Raw genomic sequence first — 18,073 nt, 5'->3', positions numbered from 1 at the left:
CAAAAGGGAATGTTGACAGCATAATTACATTGGTCTGGATTTTGCCATTAGCATTGAAATGTGCTTGCTGCTGACTTTAAAAGCAAGTTGTCACAAACATGTAGACATGTGTGTTGCATTTTCCTTTGTCCATCAGGAAATTAAAAACCTGGCACCAAGTCAGTGATGTCCAGGCATCCAGTAACAGGGTTGTGAGCAACTCACCACAAAGTACACACAAAGAAACCAAGTAGTTACAAGGACAGCAAGGATCTATCATATCTAGTTTTGGATTTCAGACAAGGGAATAAATTGCTGATTGGATTATGCAAAAGAAATATAAATTTTTATACTAAGTGTAATGTTATGATCTCAGCTGATAGGACTGGATGAGAGAGACCTGGCTGGATAGACCAAAAAACTTTTGTTTTCTGCGGAGATCAGTCACTGAACAGTTACAAGATGCCAACATACTTTTCCAAAATTTAAATGTTGATTACACAAAACATGTAAATGTTGATGACACAATAAAACTATTTGAAACAGTCTTCCTACAAATATCACAATGATTCAATCCTTTTGCCACAACATTACAGACTACCAAACCTGAATCTTCCCTCCATGATGAAGCTTTCAACTTTCGACATCGCTATAACCTACTTCTTCACTGCATATGTCTGCATCCTCCCCCCAAACCCCGAACACCACCCCAATGCTTTTGCTTTTTAATGTCTCTTTTGCAAACTCTTAAGCTAACTCAGCTTAAGTACTACTTATGTTCTTTAAATTCAACTCAAAAAACTTTTAGGAGCTCTTCCACTCAGACACTTAAAAAGTCTTGTTTCTGGATTTCTAAATAACAACTTCAGCATTCTTCTCCTGGAGAGCCTCAAGGCTTGGCGTGGTCATAACAGTCCTTCTATCATCAAGGATCCTTCTCTTTGACAGATACGGTTTATGTCTGAATGAACTCACTACCAGTCTCCTTTCCCTCTGGGTTAGGAAACACAAGTCACAAACACTGTAGTGATTCTCTTCCTAGATAGTATGCTATCCATTTAGCTGAAATAATAATGATTTATTGAAAACGTTACAATTTTTTAAACTGACATCCAAAATGACTTCGACATTTATTCTTAAAAACAAATTCACAAACCTAAAACTAAAAACCATTGTAGCTCCACTTTAGAACCCAAACTCTTAGCCAATAGAGTAATCATCAAAAGACATCATAATCGAAATGTTTATGATTTATTTATTCATTTTGTGGGATGTAGGCATCGCTGACTGACTTGTGTTTATTGCCCATCCCCAGTTGCCCTTGAGAAGGTGGCAGTGGAACCTTCTGGAACCGCTGCAGTCCACTTGCTGTCTATGAGGGAGGGAATTCCAGGATTTTGACAACGCTGAGGGATATCTACTGCCCGTGCTGCTAGATGAAAATAGTCGAGGGTTTGGAAGGTGCTGTCTGAGAATCTTTGAATTTCTGCAGTGCACCTTGTAGATAGTACACAGTGCTGCAACTGAGCGTCAGTGGAGGGAATGGATGCTTTTGGGTGTAGTGCCAATCAAACAGGCTGCTTTGACCTGGATAGGGTAAAGCTTCCTGAGCGTTTTTGGGGCTGCATTCATCCAGGCAAATGAGAATTATTCCATCACACTCCTGATTTGTGCCTTATAGATGGTGGACAGGTTCAGGAGTCAGGAGGAGAGTTACTCACCGCAGTATTCCTATCCTCTGACCTGCTCTTGTAGCCACTATTTTTGACATTCAACAAATAAAATATGAACATTTCTTGGCCAAAGGGGATACTTCATAATTACTATGAACTTTGCAGGATTTTGTACATCAGTGAGACAGTAACATAGCAATGTCACTGGTCTCATACCAAGAGTCCGAGGGTAATTCCAACATAGCAGCTGGAGGAGTTTAAATTTTAATACATTGCGAATAGAAAATTAGTCTCATTAAGGATGACCATGAAACTATAAATCAGTTGTGGTATAAAGAGTGCAACTTTAACAAATTTTACAGTGAGATTAACAGCTCTCATCAACTTAGATTTCTCATTCATTGCAGGAGACCCATGTTTAATTTGCATCTGCTCCAGAAGAGCATAATAACAACTCTGAAGAGGTATATTAGAAAATTTGGAGTTCTTACATGCAGAAATACAAGGTTGTGTTAGTTTAACGGAAAAATAGTGAAGACTGATAACTTCGCCATTAAAACCACTGCAAAATATAGCCCACCGCTCCAATGTGGACAGCTTGCCCCTTGGTTCCAAGATGGTAATGGGGTGGCAGGACCTTGCCCGGGGCTCACCCGCTCCTGCACACTTACTTCCCTTTTAACTTCAGCTCTGTTTCTAGTCCTTTCATTTTTCTGCTCCTTGGCAGGTCAGTTGGCAGTATCAGCATGGCAGTGACGGCGGATATGCGGAGAGGCGGCTGCCTCCTGGCGGGTGGACACGACACATCCCTGCAAGGTGAGGCAGCAGCAGCAGCAAGGTCATCTTCCTGGTGTTCAAGGCTGGCAGCAGTGACAAGGCTCCTGCAGCGATCAGAGACAGCAGCGCCAACAGTGGACTCAAGAAAGCAGCGTCAGCCAGATGGAGGGGGGATTGTAGCACAGTGTTGCTAGTGGGCTGACTCAGGTCTCTTGGCAGAGGTGGTAGACCAAGGGTAGACCCTGTTTCAATTTATCTGTTCACTTTAATTTTAAGCTATTATTTAATGTAAAATGCAAGTGACAATAAATCAAAGTTTTTGAACACCAAATTCTCTCATTTGTACAGAGAATCTTATTAGCAACTTACTTTAGTAGTTTTCTTCAATTTCTAATCAAAGTAATTTTACTAAAAATAAAGTTTTTCTTTGTAATCAAGCATTCGATTAACTACTTGGTTACCATGTCCATCAGTATCTTTCCAAGCCTATCCCCAACCTGGTTACACTTCCAGTGTTTTATTGAAATTCTTTGTGAAAGAGGTTAGAGACAGTCTAGCTCTGATGGCATTAGCTTAATGATTACAAGACTCTGATTGGGAGATTTTTCAGGATTTTCATTCTCAAGGCCAAGCCTTGGCAGTCTTCTGCAAGAAAAGATATCCATAGAATTCTTGGCCCTTGGAAGGAAATCTCCCTCATCTTGTCATAAACAGACAGGCCCTTATTCTGAGGCAATGTCCTCTTGCCCTGGATTTTGAGGAAACAACTACTCCATATCTCCCTGTCAAGCCCCAAGAGTCATCCATTTCCAATTATGTCACCTCTCATTCTTCTAAACTCCAGGGTATACAGGTCCAACCTCTCCTCATAAGACAGCCCCTCCATAACTGGGACTAACCAAGTGAATCTTCTCTGGACTGAATTCAATAATAGCATATTTCCTTTGGGAAGAAGATCAAAATTGTTCACAATTTTCCAGGTGTGGCCTGACTAATCCTTCACATTTAAAAAGACTTTGTTATTTTGTAGTTCATTCAATTCCAAATAAAAGCTCAACAGTCCATTTTCCCTCCAATTACTAAATCTGGATGCTAACCTTTTATGATTCAAGGATCATAAAAATCCCTTTGTGCTGTTGCTTTCTGCGGTCAACTTAACTAATATGGAGCTTGACAATTCTTCCTGTCAAAGCACATAACCTAATTTTTCCCACTCTCACTGTCTATACCCCTTTTGACTGTACCTTCCCTATGATTTGCCCTTCCACATATTTTTTGTCATCTGTAAACTTGGCAAGAGTATATTTACATTTTCACCCATCTGGTTCACTAATGTCCTTCAGGGAAGGAAACCGGCCATCCTTACCTGCTCTGACCTACATGCAACTCCAGGCCCACAGCAACGTGGTGGACTCTCAACTGCCCTCTGAAATGGCAGAGCAAGCCACTCAGTTGTATCAATCGCTAGAAAGTCACAAAGAAATGAAACCGGACGGGCCACTCGGCATCGACCTTGGAACCAGAAAAGACAACGGTAAAAACAGAAACAGTCCTGTCGACCATGCAAAGTCCTTCTTACCAACATCTGGGGGCGAGTGCCGAAATTGAGAGAGCTGTCTCACAGACTAGTCAAGCAACAGCCTGACAATCATTGTTACAGAATCATACCTTACAGATAACACCCCAGATGCCACCATTACCATCCCTAGATATACCCTGTCCCACCAGCAGGACAGACCCAGCTGAGGTGGCGACACAGTGGGATACAGTCAGGAGGGAGTTGCCCTGGGAGTCCTTGACATCGACTCCAGACCCCATGAAGTCTCATGGCTTCATGTTAAAACTCAGGCAAGGAAACCTCTTATTGGTTACCATGTACCGTTTTCCTTCCACAACAAAGTGCGAGGTGATTCACTTTGATAGGAGTAACAAGAATGCAGAGTACTGGGCTAAAAGGCAAGATCTTGGCAGTGTAGATGAGCAGAGAGATATCGGTGTCCAGGTACATAGATTCTTGAAAGTTGCCACCAAAGTTGATAGGTTTGTTAAGGCGGCATACAGTGTGTTAGCTTTTATTGGTAGAAGGATAGAGTTTCAGAACCATGAGGTCATGCTGCAGCCGTACAAAAGTCTGGTGCGGCCACATTTGGAGTATTGCATACAGTTCTGGTCCCTGCATTATAGGAATGATGTGGAAGCTTTGGAAAGGGTTCAGAGGAGATTTACAAGGATTTCACCTGGAATGGAGGAAAGGTCTTACTAGGAAAGGGCGAGGGACTGGAGGCTGTTTTTGTGAGAGAGAAGGAGGTCGAGAGGCGACTTAATTGAGATATGTAAGATAATCAGAGGGTTAGATAGGTTGGACAGTGAGAGTCATTTTCCTCCGATGGCAATGGCTAGCACGAGGGGACATAGCTTTAAATTGAGGGGTGATAGATATAGGACAGATGTCAGAGGTAGTTTCATTACTCAGTAGTAGGGGCATGGAATGCACTGCCTGCAATAGTAGTAGACGTGCCAACTTTAAGGGCATTTAAATGATCATTGGATAGGGATATGATACGAGTGGAATAGTGTAGGTTAGATGGGCTTCAGATCATTGCACCAACCTGTGAAACCATCAAGGGCCAAAGGGCCTGCACTGCGCTGTAGCATTCTATGTTCAACTGTTGAACCAGTACTCCATGTTGAGAAACACTTGGAGGAAGCATCGAGGGTGGCAAGGCCGCAAAATGTACTCTGGGAGGGGGACTGCAACGTCCACTACCAAAAGTGGCTCGACAGCAGCATTACTGATCGAGCTGGTTGGGTCCTAAAGGACATAACTGCTAGACTGGGTCTGCAGCAGATGGTGAAAGAACCAAGAGGATAAGACATACTTGACCTCATCCTTACCAATCTGTCAGCTGTAGAAGCATCTGTCCATGACAGTATAGGTAAAATTGACCACTGCAGTGTCCTTGTGGAGAAGTCGTCCTGCCTTCATGTTGAGAATAACCTCCATCATGTTGTGTGGCACTACCACTATGCTAAATAGGAAAGACTTCAAACCGATCTAGCAGCTCAAGACTGGGCATCCATGAGATAAGGCTGATACATTTGCATCAATCAAAAGTGCCAAGTGGATGATCCATCTCAGATTTCTCCAGTGGTCCCCAGCATCACAGATTATCAGTCTTCAGCCAATTCAATTCACTCCACGAGATATCAAGAAATGGCTGGAGGCACTAGATACTGCAAACTCAATGGGCCCTGATAACATTCCAGCAATAGTACTGAAAACGTGCTCCAGAACTTGCCACTCCCCTAGACAAACTCTTCCAGTGTAGTTACAACACGTGGAAAATTGCCCAGGTGTGTCCTGTACACAGAAAGCAGAACAAATCCAACCTGGCCAATTACCACCCAGCCTACTCTCCATCAGTAAAGTGATGGAAGGTGTCATCAACAGTGCTATCAAGCAGCACCTGCTCAGCAACAACCTGCTCAGTGACGCCCTGTTTGGGTTTTGCCAGGATCACTCAGCTCCTGACCTCATTACAGTCTTGGTCCAAACATGAACAAAAGAACTTCATTCCAGAAATGAGGTGAGTGTGACAGCCCTTGACACCAAGGCCACATTTGACCAAATATGGCATCAAGGAGCCTTGGCAAAACTAGAACCAATGGGTGTCAGGGGGCAAACACACCACTGGTTAGAGTCATACCTGACACAAAGCAAGATGGCTGTGGTTGTGAAGGGTCAATCATCTCATCTCCAGGACATCTCTGCAAGAGTGCCTCAGGTAGTGTCCTAGGCCCAACAATTGTCAGCTGCTTCATCAATGACCTTCCCTCTGTCTCAAGGTCAGAAGTGGGAATGTTCGCTGATGATTGCACAGTGTTCAGCACCATTTGTGACTCCTCAGATACTGAAGCAGTCCGTGATTAAATGCAAGATCTGGACAATATACAGGCTTGGGCCAACAAGTGGCAAGTAACAGCTGTGCCACAAGTGCCAGACAATGCCCATCACCAACAAGAGACACACTCACCACCGCCCCTTGACATTCAACAGTATTACCGTCACGGAATCCCTCACTGTAAACATCCTTGGGGTTACCAATAACCAGAAACTCAACTGGACTCACCACAAACACAATGGCTACAATAGCAGGTCAGAGGGTCAGGACATTACAGCAATTAATTCCCCTCCTGACACCCGAATGCCTGTCCACCCTTACAAGGCACAGGTCAGGAGTGTGATGGAATACTCGCCACTTGCCTGGATGGGTGCAGCTCCAACAACACAAGAAGCTTGACACCATCCAGGGCATAGCAACCTGCTTGATTGACACCACATCTACAAACATTCATTGCCTCTACCATCGGGACTCAGTAGCAGCAGTGTATGGTAACTACAAGATGCACTGCAGAAATTCAAAGATGTTTCGACAGCATCTTCCAAACCCACAACTACTTCCATCTAGAAGGATAAGGGCAGCAGGTACTTGGGCAACACCACCACCTAGAAGTTCCCCTCCAAGCCACTCCCCACCCTGACTTGGAAATATACCACCATTTCTTCCTAGTCGTTGGGTCAAATCCTGAAATTCCCGAAGCTAAAGTGAGGACTGCAGATGCTGGAGATCAGAGTTGAGAGCGTGCTGGAAAAGCACAGCAGGTCAGGCAGCATCAGAGGAGGAAAATGGACATTTCGGGCAAAAGCCCTTCATCAGGAATTTCCCTTCCTATCGGCATTGTGGGTCAAACCACAGCAAGTGGACTGCAGCAATTCAAAAACATAGCTCACCACCAGCTTCTCAAGGGCAAATATGGATGGGCTATCAATGCTGGCCGGCCAGGTGGCACAGCTCAAACTCCTGTAGCACTCTGGTCAAACAAAATCAGCATGACGTCATGAACGACATTGTGACTGACAAATTTATGAGAATTCTTTAACGAATTAACAAATCTGTTTCACTTGCTCTTTGTCCTCCTGTCTAAAACATAAACACACCATTTTTCTAACCTCTTCAGATCTGAAGAGTTATATCGAACCTGAAAGGTTAACTCTGTCTCCACAGATGCTGCCAGCACTATTTTTAAAGTGTATCTGTGACATGTTGTAAACATAACTGAAATATTGCACAACACCTTTATGGTATCCTTTTCATAATCCTCAAGAGGAGAGCTAGTTTACTACAGGAACTACTAAGTACATACACTATTCATCTTAAAGTCTCTTCTAGGTGTTACTGAACACAAAGTTAAAACTTACATAATCTAGTACAGTAAACTTTATGTTAAAAAATTAGTTTGACTACTGGATCATCCAAGCAGAAAGTGAAAACCATTTAATACGCGAAAAGCCAGGAGACCATACTTATGTCTTTACCTTATGCTTCCTCTTTATAGCTATTGCGCAACTAGATAAAAATATTTCAAAAAGGAACGGTTTCCATCAGAGGCAAAATCCTGAATGCAAAGAAGTGTTTTTCAAATGGCCCTGCATTATGAAACGGGCATTAACCTTGTTTTTTGCTCCCAGGTTCAAGTTCTCAAGCTGTCTTTATAGACAGATATTTCCCTCTCCCACCACATTTTAATAGGCTAGGATAGAATAAAGGTAGCTTTTAAAAATCAACATGTTACTTGCAAATGAATCTGCTCCTTGAACCTTTAATCAGTTTCTGAAGTGTGCAGACACTGCATAGAGATTGAATGTTACAACTTGACAGCTTACTTTACTACGGTTGCTTTCAACTTCATGAAAAAAAGGTACAAAAAAGTGAACTCTCAAAGGCACTCTAGGTTCAACAAACTTGTACAGTACAGATGAAAAGTAAAACTGTACACAAGCATGTAAACCCAGGTATCATACCATCAGGAAAATCAACTTATGTAAAATGCAAACTATAGCATGTTGATATATAAAACTACATCTTGGTAAATCTCCTCTGCACCCTCTCCAGTGCTCCCACATTCCTCCTATAGATGTGGACTCCAGAAGTGCATACAATATTGTAACTGTGGCCTAAATCAGTGTTTTATTCAGATTGGAAGATCAGTCAACAACATACTACCCAACATGACCCAATTTCAACTGTTTTCAACAAAACAATGAAGCTAAACTATCTTTCTTTCTTTTTAAAAAAAATTAGTAGCATTTGCACACAAATGATACAATGAAGAATGAGACAGATAGACAAGAACACTGCAGGTTAGATAATAACTGTGGAACAGATTGCAAACAAGACAGTACTGCTGGAACCATATGGCTAGAATTCAAAAATAATCACTGCAACTGAAGATGAAAACAGCAAGACCAAATGTTACCAGACTTACTGAAAACAGAGTTAAGATCCAGATGCACACCAAATAAACTTTAAGACCAAAGTTCATAAGGACGTTACGCTTTTGGATCTCCAAAATGTGACATTCCTCAACCAACTGTATTAGGTTATCAGCTCTAAGACTGTGACTAATCTATGGAAACATTCTAAGCCAAAAATCATACAATTAATAAAATGTCAAGTTCTGTTCTGTTTAATATAAGACTAATCAGTGTGAATTTAAAGATTAATCAGAGGAGCTGGTGTTCTCCCATGTCTAATACAAGGACTTCTGATTCTTTATCACTCATACCCCAAACAACTATTCAGCGTGCAAGAAATAGCAACTTCCAACAGTGGATTGTGACCAAAAGCCTTGATACAAGTTTGTGTTTTTCATCTTGACACCAAGAACTGTACATAACGCACACGCAAAAGAAAAATCCAAACCTTCAGGAAAGAAATCCCAAGAAACCACACAGTGATAATTCAGAAGCTATGGTATAGTATCACACAGAGCTCGAGATCAAAAGTACGAAGTACAAAGACATTGATTTCAAAATTCTGCTTCAGTGGCTCTCTAGCACATAAATGCAGTGTCAAAACAGTACAATGGTCAATGCACTTCTGTAAGTTACTCCCAATAACACTTTGTGATCGGGGAACATTTATCAATGTGCTGTTTGCTTAACAAAGGAAAACAACTTGCTACATTGAACCTAGTTGCTTTACATTTGTAAAAGCAAAAGCTTTAGCATAAGAAACATCTTATTCAGCCATATCACTGATCAGAAAAATTGATTCATTGAACATACGTTAGCGCAAACATCACAATGCACATCATCTAGTTGGATAGTTCAAGTACCGAGTGGAGGACAGTTGTACTGACAGATGTAACCTTTTAGATGAGAAGCTAAACTGGTTTTCATTGCTACAATAAAATTAATGGTATGGCCTGTACCCAGTTAACTAGCTAGAGTAGGCATAAATAGCTTGACTTCTGATTGGCAAGATGCTTGTTACACAGATCAGTGCTGGAGTCTGAACGTTTTTTGTAAATTTATAACGATTATATCAATTACTTTGATGAAGAGGCTAAAGGTACGGTTGATAAATTTGCTCATGAAAAAATGGAGTAAAAAATAAGTTACAAAGAAGGAATGAGGCTACTAGGCAATTTTACCTTTACAAAAAAAAAAGCCAATGTTCTTAAAAAGAGTCATATCAGACTTGAACCGTTGACGTGTTTTTCCCCTTTCTCCACAGATACTGCCAGCCCTGCTCAGTTTTTCCAGTAGTTTGTTTTTATTTCAAGTCTCCAGCATCCACATCCAGTTTAATTATCAAAGCAAGGAGGTTACATAGGCCATTGAAGACAAAAAACAGAGCACTGCATGCAATGTTGGTCTTATTTAGGGAATAAAATGCATTCGATGCAGTTTGGAAAAAAATTATTAGATTAATATCTGGAATGTTTGGGTTCCCTCATGAGGAAGGGTTGGACACGCTAGGCTTCCACCAGTTTGAATTTAGAAGATTAACAGGCATCTTGATTGAAACATGAAATACCCTGAACAGTCTTCACAGAGTGGGTGGGGAGAGGATGCTTTCTCTTATGACCTAGAGCTAGGAGATCACTAGCATCTGCAGTTCCGTTTTCACTAGATCAAGGTTTTTTTTTTTAAAAAATAAGGACAATTTTTTGAGGATCATGAGACTTTGGAACTCTATTCCTCAAAAGGCAGTGAAAGCATAGTACTTGAATTTTTTTTAAGATAGTGGTAGATGGATTCTTCGTAAGCAGATGGATGCAAGGTTGTCAGAAGTAGGCTGGAATGCAGTGTTAACAGAGCAGCCATAACCTTATTCAATAGGGAAGCAGTCTCAGAGGTCTGAAATGGGTTACTCATGCTCCTAAATAATACATTCTTGAACCAACTGATCCAGTGACCATTAATAAATGTGGCAAATTAATCATCTCCAAGATAATTCGCATTGCACCAAACATTGTCATTTGTTTCAAGTTTTTAACTGGTTTGTCTTGTCAATTTTTTTCCTACAATTCGATTTTGCATTAAAAGCTTATCTCCAGAGAAGATTCAACATTTTAGAATAAACAAGCCGGACACTTATTTTAAAATGAGCTATTATACAGATACTCTGGACATTGTCAGCACAAAACATTCAAGTCAACGTAGAGTGTACTTAGCAGCTTAAAACTATTAGAAGGTTGCAGCAAAAGAACTAAAGCAAGGAACAGAAAAATATCATTTTTTTTTAAAATGGAGCATCTGACAGAACCCATTGCTGATTTCAATGTCATTAAAATTTAGATTCTCTCAGACACTTGTTAAAATTGATCATAGGATGTGGGCATCACTGGCTTGGCCAACATGTTTCACACAAGTAACTGCCCGGAGGGCAATTAAGAACCAGTCATATTGCTGTGGGCCTGGAGTCACATGGAGGTCAGACCAGGCAAGAATGACCGATTTCCTTCCCTAAAAGACAACTGTGAACCAGATAGGTTTTTAACAACAATTGTCGATGATTGCCAATAGGCTACCATTTTATTGAATTAACACGACCATCTCCACTGGTGGGATTCAAATCTGTATCACCAGAACATTAAACTGGGGTTCAGGGTTACTCTGCTCGTGACATAAGGGAGGTGTGATTTAATTATGTCCAAACTAAAATTACTCCAGCCTTAAAAATAAATAGCTGAACCAGATGCAAACTGACAAGCCAAAATATCAAATTGTTATTTCTCCACAAACATTTCACTTAAATCTCATTAGCTTGTCTCTAAGAGTCTGTGCCAACATTCAAATGAGATTACGACTGAGCGGATAATCCTCAACTCTTGTTTTGCCTGTTCCTTACAACCTTAGATTGCAGTGCAGATTAAAAATTTGTGTTTCAACCTCGAATATATTTAAATAATCTAGTTGCAACAAGCTTCTGTGATAAAGAATTCTATAGATTTACTACCCTCAAGAAATTCCTCCTCCTCTCACGTGCAAGCCTTGTTCTGAGATTACACCTTCTGTCCCTAGAGGCCCACCCACAGGGAAAACAACTTTTCTGCAAAGAGCCTGTCAATTCCACCAGGAATCTTGTATGTTTCAAAGTTGCCTCTCATTCATCTATATTACAACGAGGTCACACTTAATCTACTAACTTCTCATAAGACAGTCCTTCCATACCGGATATCAGCTGAGCGAACTTTGTTTATATTAGCTCTCCAAACTATTCACAGTATTGCAGCTGCGGTCTGACTTGTTTCTTGTATAGTTTTATCAAATCAGTCTTTTTATACTTCATCCCTTTTGAGTGAAAGGCCAACATTTCATTTGTCTTTCCTATTACCCACTGAACGTGAATACTAGCTTTGGTGATTAATAGATTAAGACTCTCAAATCCCTCCATTCAGTACCATTCTGCAGTCTCTTTCTCCATTTAAATAACACTCAACTGCTCTATTCTTCCTGGCCAAGTGCATAACCATTTCTCCACATTATAATCCATCTATCAGGTTTTTGCCCACTCACTTGACAAGTCTATATCCCTCTACAGACCATTGTTGCCTTCCCACATATTTTTGGTGTCATCTGCAAACCTGACTACAGAACACTCAATTTCCTTAATCATAGCATTAATAGATATTGTAAAATTATTTGTAAATAAACAGCACTGAGTCCTGTGGCACATCACTAATCACAAAGGTCACCATCCTGAAAATAGTCCCATCTTATTCTAACTATATTGTTAGGAAGCCAATTCTCTATCTCTGCTAATGTACTACCTTCAACACGATGGACTCTTAAGGAGCCTAATGTTTGGTAGCTTAGCAAATGCATTGCTAATGTATGGTAACTTAGCAAATGCCTTCTTAAAATCCAAATATAAAATAACATCTCACTTTCCCCTTTCACCACAAACCTATACGGCCTCTGAAATCAATACAGAAAGTGGAATAGATCAAAAACAGAAGTGAATTGGAAAAGTCAGACAGCTTTACAGAGGAAGTGTTTAAAAACTAAGAGATGGAAAGTGGAGAAAAGTGCGAACTGTTAACCCCACACCAACTGATGAAATACCTGCATGGAACTTGGACGAACTGAGATGCGTCAAAGTGTCTTTCCAATTACTGTACCATGGAACACTAGCTTTAACTGAGCGATCTGATGGAAAACAGAACATGGTATTAATGACTTATTACTGAGTTAAAGATCTTCTCATCTAAGTATAGAATGTCTAATACTAAAAAGGAGTCCTAAAACAATGTAGCTTTTAAAAAAAAAGGATAAAGACTCGCATTTTTTTTTATGTATACTGATTCACAAGATAAATCACAGTATACAAACTCAACTAATCCCACAGGGCGCTGATTTGCCACAGGCAATTACAAAGGTGTCACTTAAATTATGTCAGTAAGACTATTTTGAATAGCTCATCAAATGCTGATATTTGAAGTGAATGAAGTCAAAGCATGCTTTTCAATCTCACTCATGAAAATTAGAGGTACTGACTGAATAACAACAGTGGTTTCATACTTGACAGCATTACAGTTTAATGTCTCAACATCTGGTGGTAAAAGGCATTTGTCCAGTCTGTCTTCAGCATGAAAGTTTAATTTAACCTCACACTTAGCATCAGTGGGATTTGCAAATGTTTGCATAGGACAGGTCTGAAAGGCACTATATAAATGCAAGTCTTATATGTCCACAGGGAACTGTGAAGTATTTTTATTCAATATTGAAATGTAGGAAACACAGCAAACAAATTGTACTCTACAAGTGAGCCAGGGCTGAGACAACACAAGTCACTATAGTGCTTCTAAAAGGAGGAGATTTCACTGTTAGGTCCCAATGTAGCAAACTGGGACTAACTTGAGCATATCATTCTGATTGTCATGGTCAAGAATATCATGCTCACATAAATGTACCAGCTGATAATGTCCTTATGATTTTACCACATCTACTTTGGATAAAGCCACAATGTACACAAGTCACTGAAAGCAGCGGGACAGAGTCAGGCTGGTAAACAAAGCAGACTGTACATTTGGTTTTATTAATAGCAGCATAGAGTACAAGAGCAAGGGGGTCACGTGGAACCTGTATAAAACATTAGTTAAACCTCAATTGGAGTACTGCAGTCAGTTCTGAGCACAACACTTTAGCATTTGAATGGACTAGAAAGAGTGCAGAAAAGTTTCACAATCATTCTAGAGTTAAGGAATGGCTATGACATAGGTAGGAGCAGGAGTAGACCACTCAATCTCTCGAGCCTGCTCCACAATTCAATCATGACTGATCATGGAGCTCAATGCCTGAACCCCAAACTCCTTTATATCCTTTGATCACTTCTGTCACAAGATCCATAAATACCTCCTCCTTGAAAACAACACTTTGACCTCAGATTTTGTGGTAGTGATTTCCATAGGCTCACTTATTAGAGTCCTAAAGAGGCTTATCTCTTATCCTCAAGCTACAATTACTGATCTGGACACCCCCACCTTCAGGGTCTTCCTTCCTGAAGTTAACCAGTTAGACTCATAGGTTCGTATGAGATCGCCCCTTCCTTCATTCTCCTAAAATGAAGTGAATATAATCCTAACAGACTCAACCTCTTCTCATATATTGATTCCTGGAATGGCAGAACTAATCTGCTAAGTCTTTGCTGCACTCCCTCTATAGCAAGAGCATCCTTTCTCAGGAAACATGACCAAAACTGCATAATATTCCAGGGCCTCAACAACGCCTCTTACAATTACAGACCTACCGACTGACCGAGACAGAAACCAGACCGACAATTTTTTTTTCTCTATCAGTGGAACGCTCAAGACTGAGGGGCCAGAAATTTTACATTTTGGAAAAAGCAAAGGAAACATGTTTTTTTATTGCAGCAAATAATTTAGATCTACACGTGTTACCTGCACAGAGTTAAATTATTAAAGAAAGGAAGATGACAGACTTTGGGGCAGGGGCCAGTGGACAGGAAGAATAGCACTGGGTGAAGTGCAGGTGCAGACACGACTGGTCTCCTGCACAGCAACCAGGTTATGGGAAGCAGTGTCATAGATAAGTGGCAATTTCAAATGACCATCTCTAGTTTTTTTTTGGTAAATGATAACAGGGAATCCTCAAACATTAATCTTTTATAACATGTAAATCTGAACTAATTTCTTTTAAAATTGAACCAAGAGAAAAGAAAATCAGCACATGAACTGACACTTTTTCCTGAGATTTTCCTGATCGTAGAACAAAGGTTGGAATATTTTCTGCGTACAATTCTCTTAAGGATTGTTCAGATTAGACCATAAAGTATCTAAGTCGAACAGTATGGTGCTGAAGTAGTACAGCCGGTCAGGCAGCATCTGAGGAGCGGGAGAATTGATGTTTCGAACATAAGCTCTTCATCAGGAATGAGCCCCTCAGCCCTTGAGAGTTGAAAGTTAGCAGGGACTTAGAGAAGCACAGTACTGAAAAATTTACAATGTAGCATTTGGATCAGCAGCCAGCAGTGCCTAGATTGCTTCGAGACAAAAGCAAATTCAAATTCGGCCAGTTTAAAATTATGCCCCAAGATACCAAATTCCAATCAAGTTTGAATTTAATATTTTAACACTATTAAAAACAATAAAACGATCCGATGCTTTGGGGTACAAGACCAGGAAAAACTGAACAGGTGGGGGAGAACTGCCAAGCCACCAACGTATCCAGACTACTTTTGGAATAGCTCTCTTAAAAAGGTACATTTATCCATCAACAATCTGTGAAACAAAAACCTTGGAGAAGAAGAAAAGACAGAGGAAGATACAAAGAAGATTCGACAGTTGGCTGGTTTTGAAATTTGAATTTTTTGGTAAATCTTAATCAGGGTTTTATCGAACCAGTATTATAGAAGTGAAAATAAAAGAAAGGTTAGATAAAGGAGTTGTAAATTCTTTAGACTTTTTTTTAAAAAGTTGAGAAAATAATGTTGTTAATTTTTACTTTAAATAGTGACCTGTGGGTTAGTTCTTGGTCTCTAATTTTAATGGATTACATCACAGGTTAAATCATATGTCGCAGGTTTAAATTAGCTGGGGGGGGTAGGAGGGGTTACCCTGTTTCATAACAATGTGTCGCCAGCTTTTGATTTTTCATTTCAGAATTTCCAGAATTGTCTTTGTTCCAAATTATGGAATTTTAATAAACTGTAGCCACTAATGAAGTTTTGCATCGAGTGCCCAAATGACAATTAGACATTATTTAGGTCAAAGAGTCCCAGCAATTTCCTTAGCAAAAGGCAGACAATGAACAGTTTTAACTTTTTGTTGGAGCTACATCTTAAAATTATCCTGTAATTACTGAACTGGTATTCAATTCCCCATGTGACAACATGGAGTTACTCATTCAGAATCCAATTCTCAAGCAATAGTCCTTTCCTTGGATGATGCAAATATGGAACAGAGCCAGGTGGTGAAACCTGTGCAGACTTCATTCCCCAAATGGAATGCACTGTCTTCTTTGCTTCACTTCTCTTAAGCATGGTCTTTCATTGGTAGCCCATTAGTTTGTGGCATCAATGCTAAAGGCTTGCTATATCCCTTAGTAAATTGTTTGAAACAGCATCAGGGTTGCTCAAGCAGCCTTGAAGAATCTGCAAATTTTCTGTACCTCACTGACAAGTGAGTGAGTTGCCCAAAGGTACTAACCCAACACAATTGATTTGGCCATTGAGTCAGCCCTGAGAAAGGAACTCAAACTTGAATGTGTAAATAAATGACACAGCTCAGCTATAAATCTCAGCTCAATCAAGGTTGCTCATCTCTACCGCCTGCACCAATCCCATTCCAATCTCAAAGTCTAAGTTATTCCCAAACTATCCAAAACCAAGACTAGTCCACACTGCACCACCGCCAGTCCTACCTTCAGTGAAGCGCTAGCCAAATTTAAAACCCTTGTCCTCGACTTAACTCCAAAGCAGGACAGTTCACAGCACCAGGGACCTGAGTTTGATTCCACCTTTGAGCGACCATCTGTGTGGTGTTTGCACATTTACCACATATCTGCATGAGTTTCCTCCAAAAGGTGTATATATTAGATGGATTAGCCATGGGAAATTGCCCATAGTGTCCAGGGAAGTGCAGGTTAGAAAAATTAGCCATGGGAAATACAAGATTACAGGTATAGAGTAAAACTGGATATGATGCGCTTCAGAGGGTCAGTGTTACTCGATGGGCTGCGTGGCCTGCTTCCACACTGTAGGGATTGTATAATCTATGATCTGAGGTATCACTCCCGCACTTCAAGTCCTGCCCTTTTTTGCATTCCTGCCCCGTACCCACTGAATGATTTCAGAATATCCAGTGCATCAGTTCCATTTTCCAGAACCTCTAGCCAAAATCCATTGTCTCTAACCAGGGCGCACAGCCAGTCCCCAAGCAATTTCCATTTTTTGCTAAAATGTAGACTCTTCCCACTTCTCTTAAAATAGCTGTGAATTCTGCATCAACTGAAAATTTGTATGACAGATGACGAGAAGTACTTTTGATCAGCAAGAACTTCAAGGAATTCTTAAAATGCCACGTAAACAGAGTTGAGGTACAGATCAAGTAAAAAAGGCAGACCTCAATGGGCTGAATTGCCTGAACCTATCTGTACCGCCTTGGATTTCTTCGTTCACAACTGCAAGTTACTGAAAAATTAATGCCTGGAAACTTCTCCTTTGGCATTATGCAATGTATGGTATTTCGCTTCCTCATTTCATTTTCAAAGTCACTTCAACAGGCAAGGAACCTGAAGCATTAGATTTTCCACAAGTCCCAGCTGTCAAAATCTCAAAGCATGAGCTTTGCCTCATGACCAAACAACAACTTCAAATCTTCCAACATTCGATACCACAACATCCCTCATCCCATCTCAAGTAACTCAGTAACAGTCACATGACATTCTGTACTAACTTGTACAGATAAATAAACCTAAGCATTACTCTACTCTTAGGTGATGATCTCAGATGACAAAGGCATAACAAGTGTTTTCACTTACAAACAGTAATTTGAGGGAGGAATTTGAAGGCGTGGACAAACAGAAAAGCAAACTAGGAGAGCTATGTCCACAATTGCTTTAAAGCATTGTGTTCAATGATATGAATGATGATCTGGTCTGGCTCCCACATATTTACCTAAAAACATTTTAAAACAGCACTACAGAAAATTAGCCGAGAAGTAACACTAAATTTCCATCTAGAGTTATAGCTCTGCTCCTGAAAACTGAATTTGTAAAACTTTAAGTGAATTACATTAACCTATTGTAAATGCTATATCAGAAGTAGCTTAGA

The 18,073-nt window shown here is 40.3% G+C and overlaps 1 protein-coding gene across 2 annotated transcripts in view; it reads right to left on the bottom strand.

The window, feature by feature from the left end:
• trappc8 (trafficking protein particle complex subunit 8) overlaps window positions 1–18,073 on the bottom strand; it is a 148,333-nt gene that overhangs the window by 103,127 nt on the left and 27,133 nt on the right. The window contains exon 3 of one of the 2 annotated variants that reach the window (XM_043687639.2): window positions 12,847–12,930. The exons of the other annotated variant lie outside the window; for it this stretch is intronic. Coding sequence (XP_043543574.1) covers window positions 12,847–12,930 — 84 coding nt within the window. The remainder of the gene's footprint in view (window positions 1–12,846; window positions 12,931–18,073) is intronic. 2 annotated transcript variants of the gene reach the window in all.

Source organism: Chiloscyllium plagiosum, unplaced genomic scaffold (assembly GCF_037043375.1).
Source record: "Chiloscyllium plagiosum isolate Xiang-an unplaced genomic scaffold, Cpla_swu_hap1 HiC_scaffold_4, whole genome shotgun sequence".
Taxonomy (NCBI): Eukaryota; Metazoa; Chordata; class Chondrichthyes; order Orectolobiformes; family Hemiscylliidae; genus Chiloscyllium; species Chiloscyllium plagiosum.
Note: the sequence above shows the minus strand (reverse complement) of the source record. Positions and strands in the feature narration are given on the sequence as shown.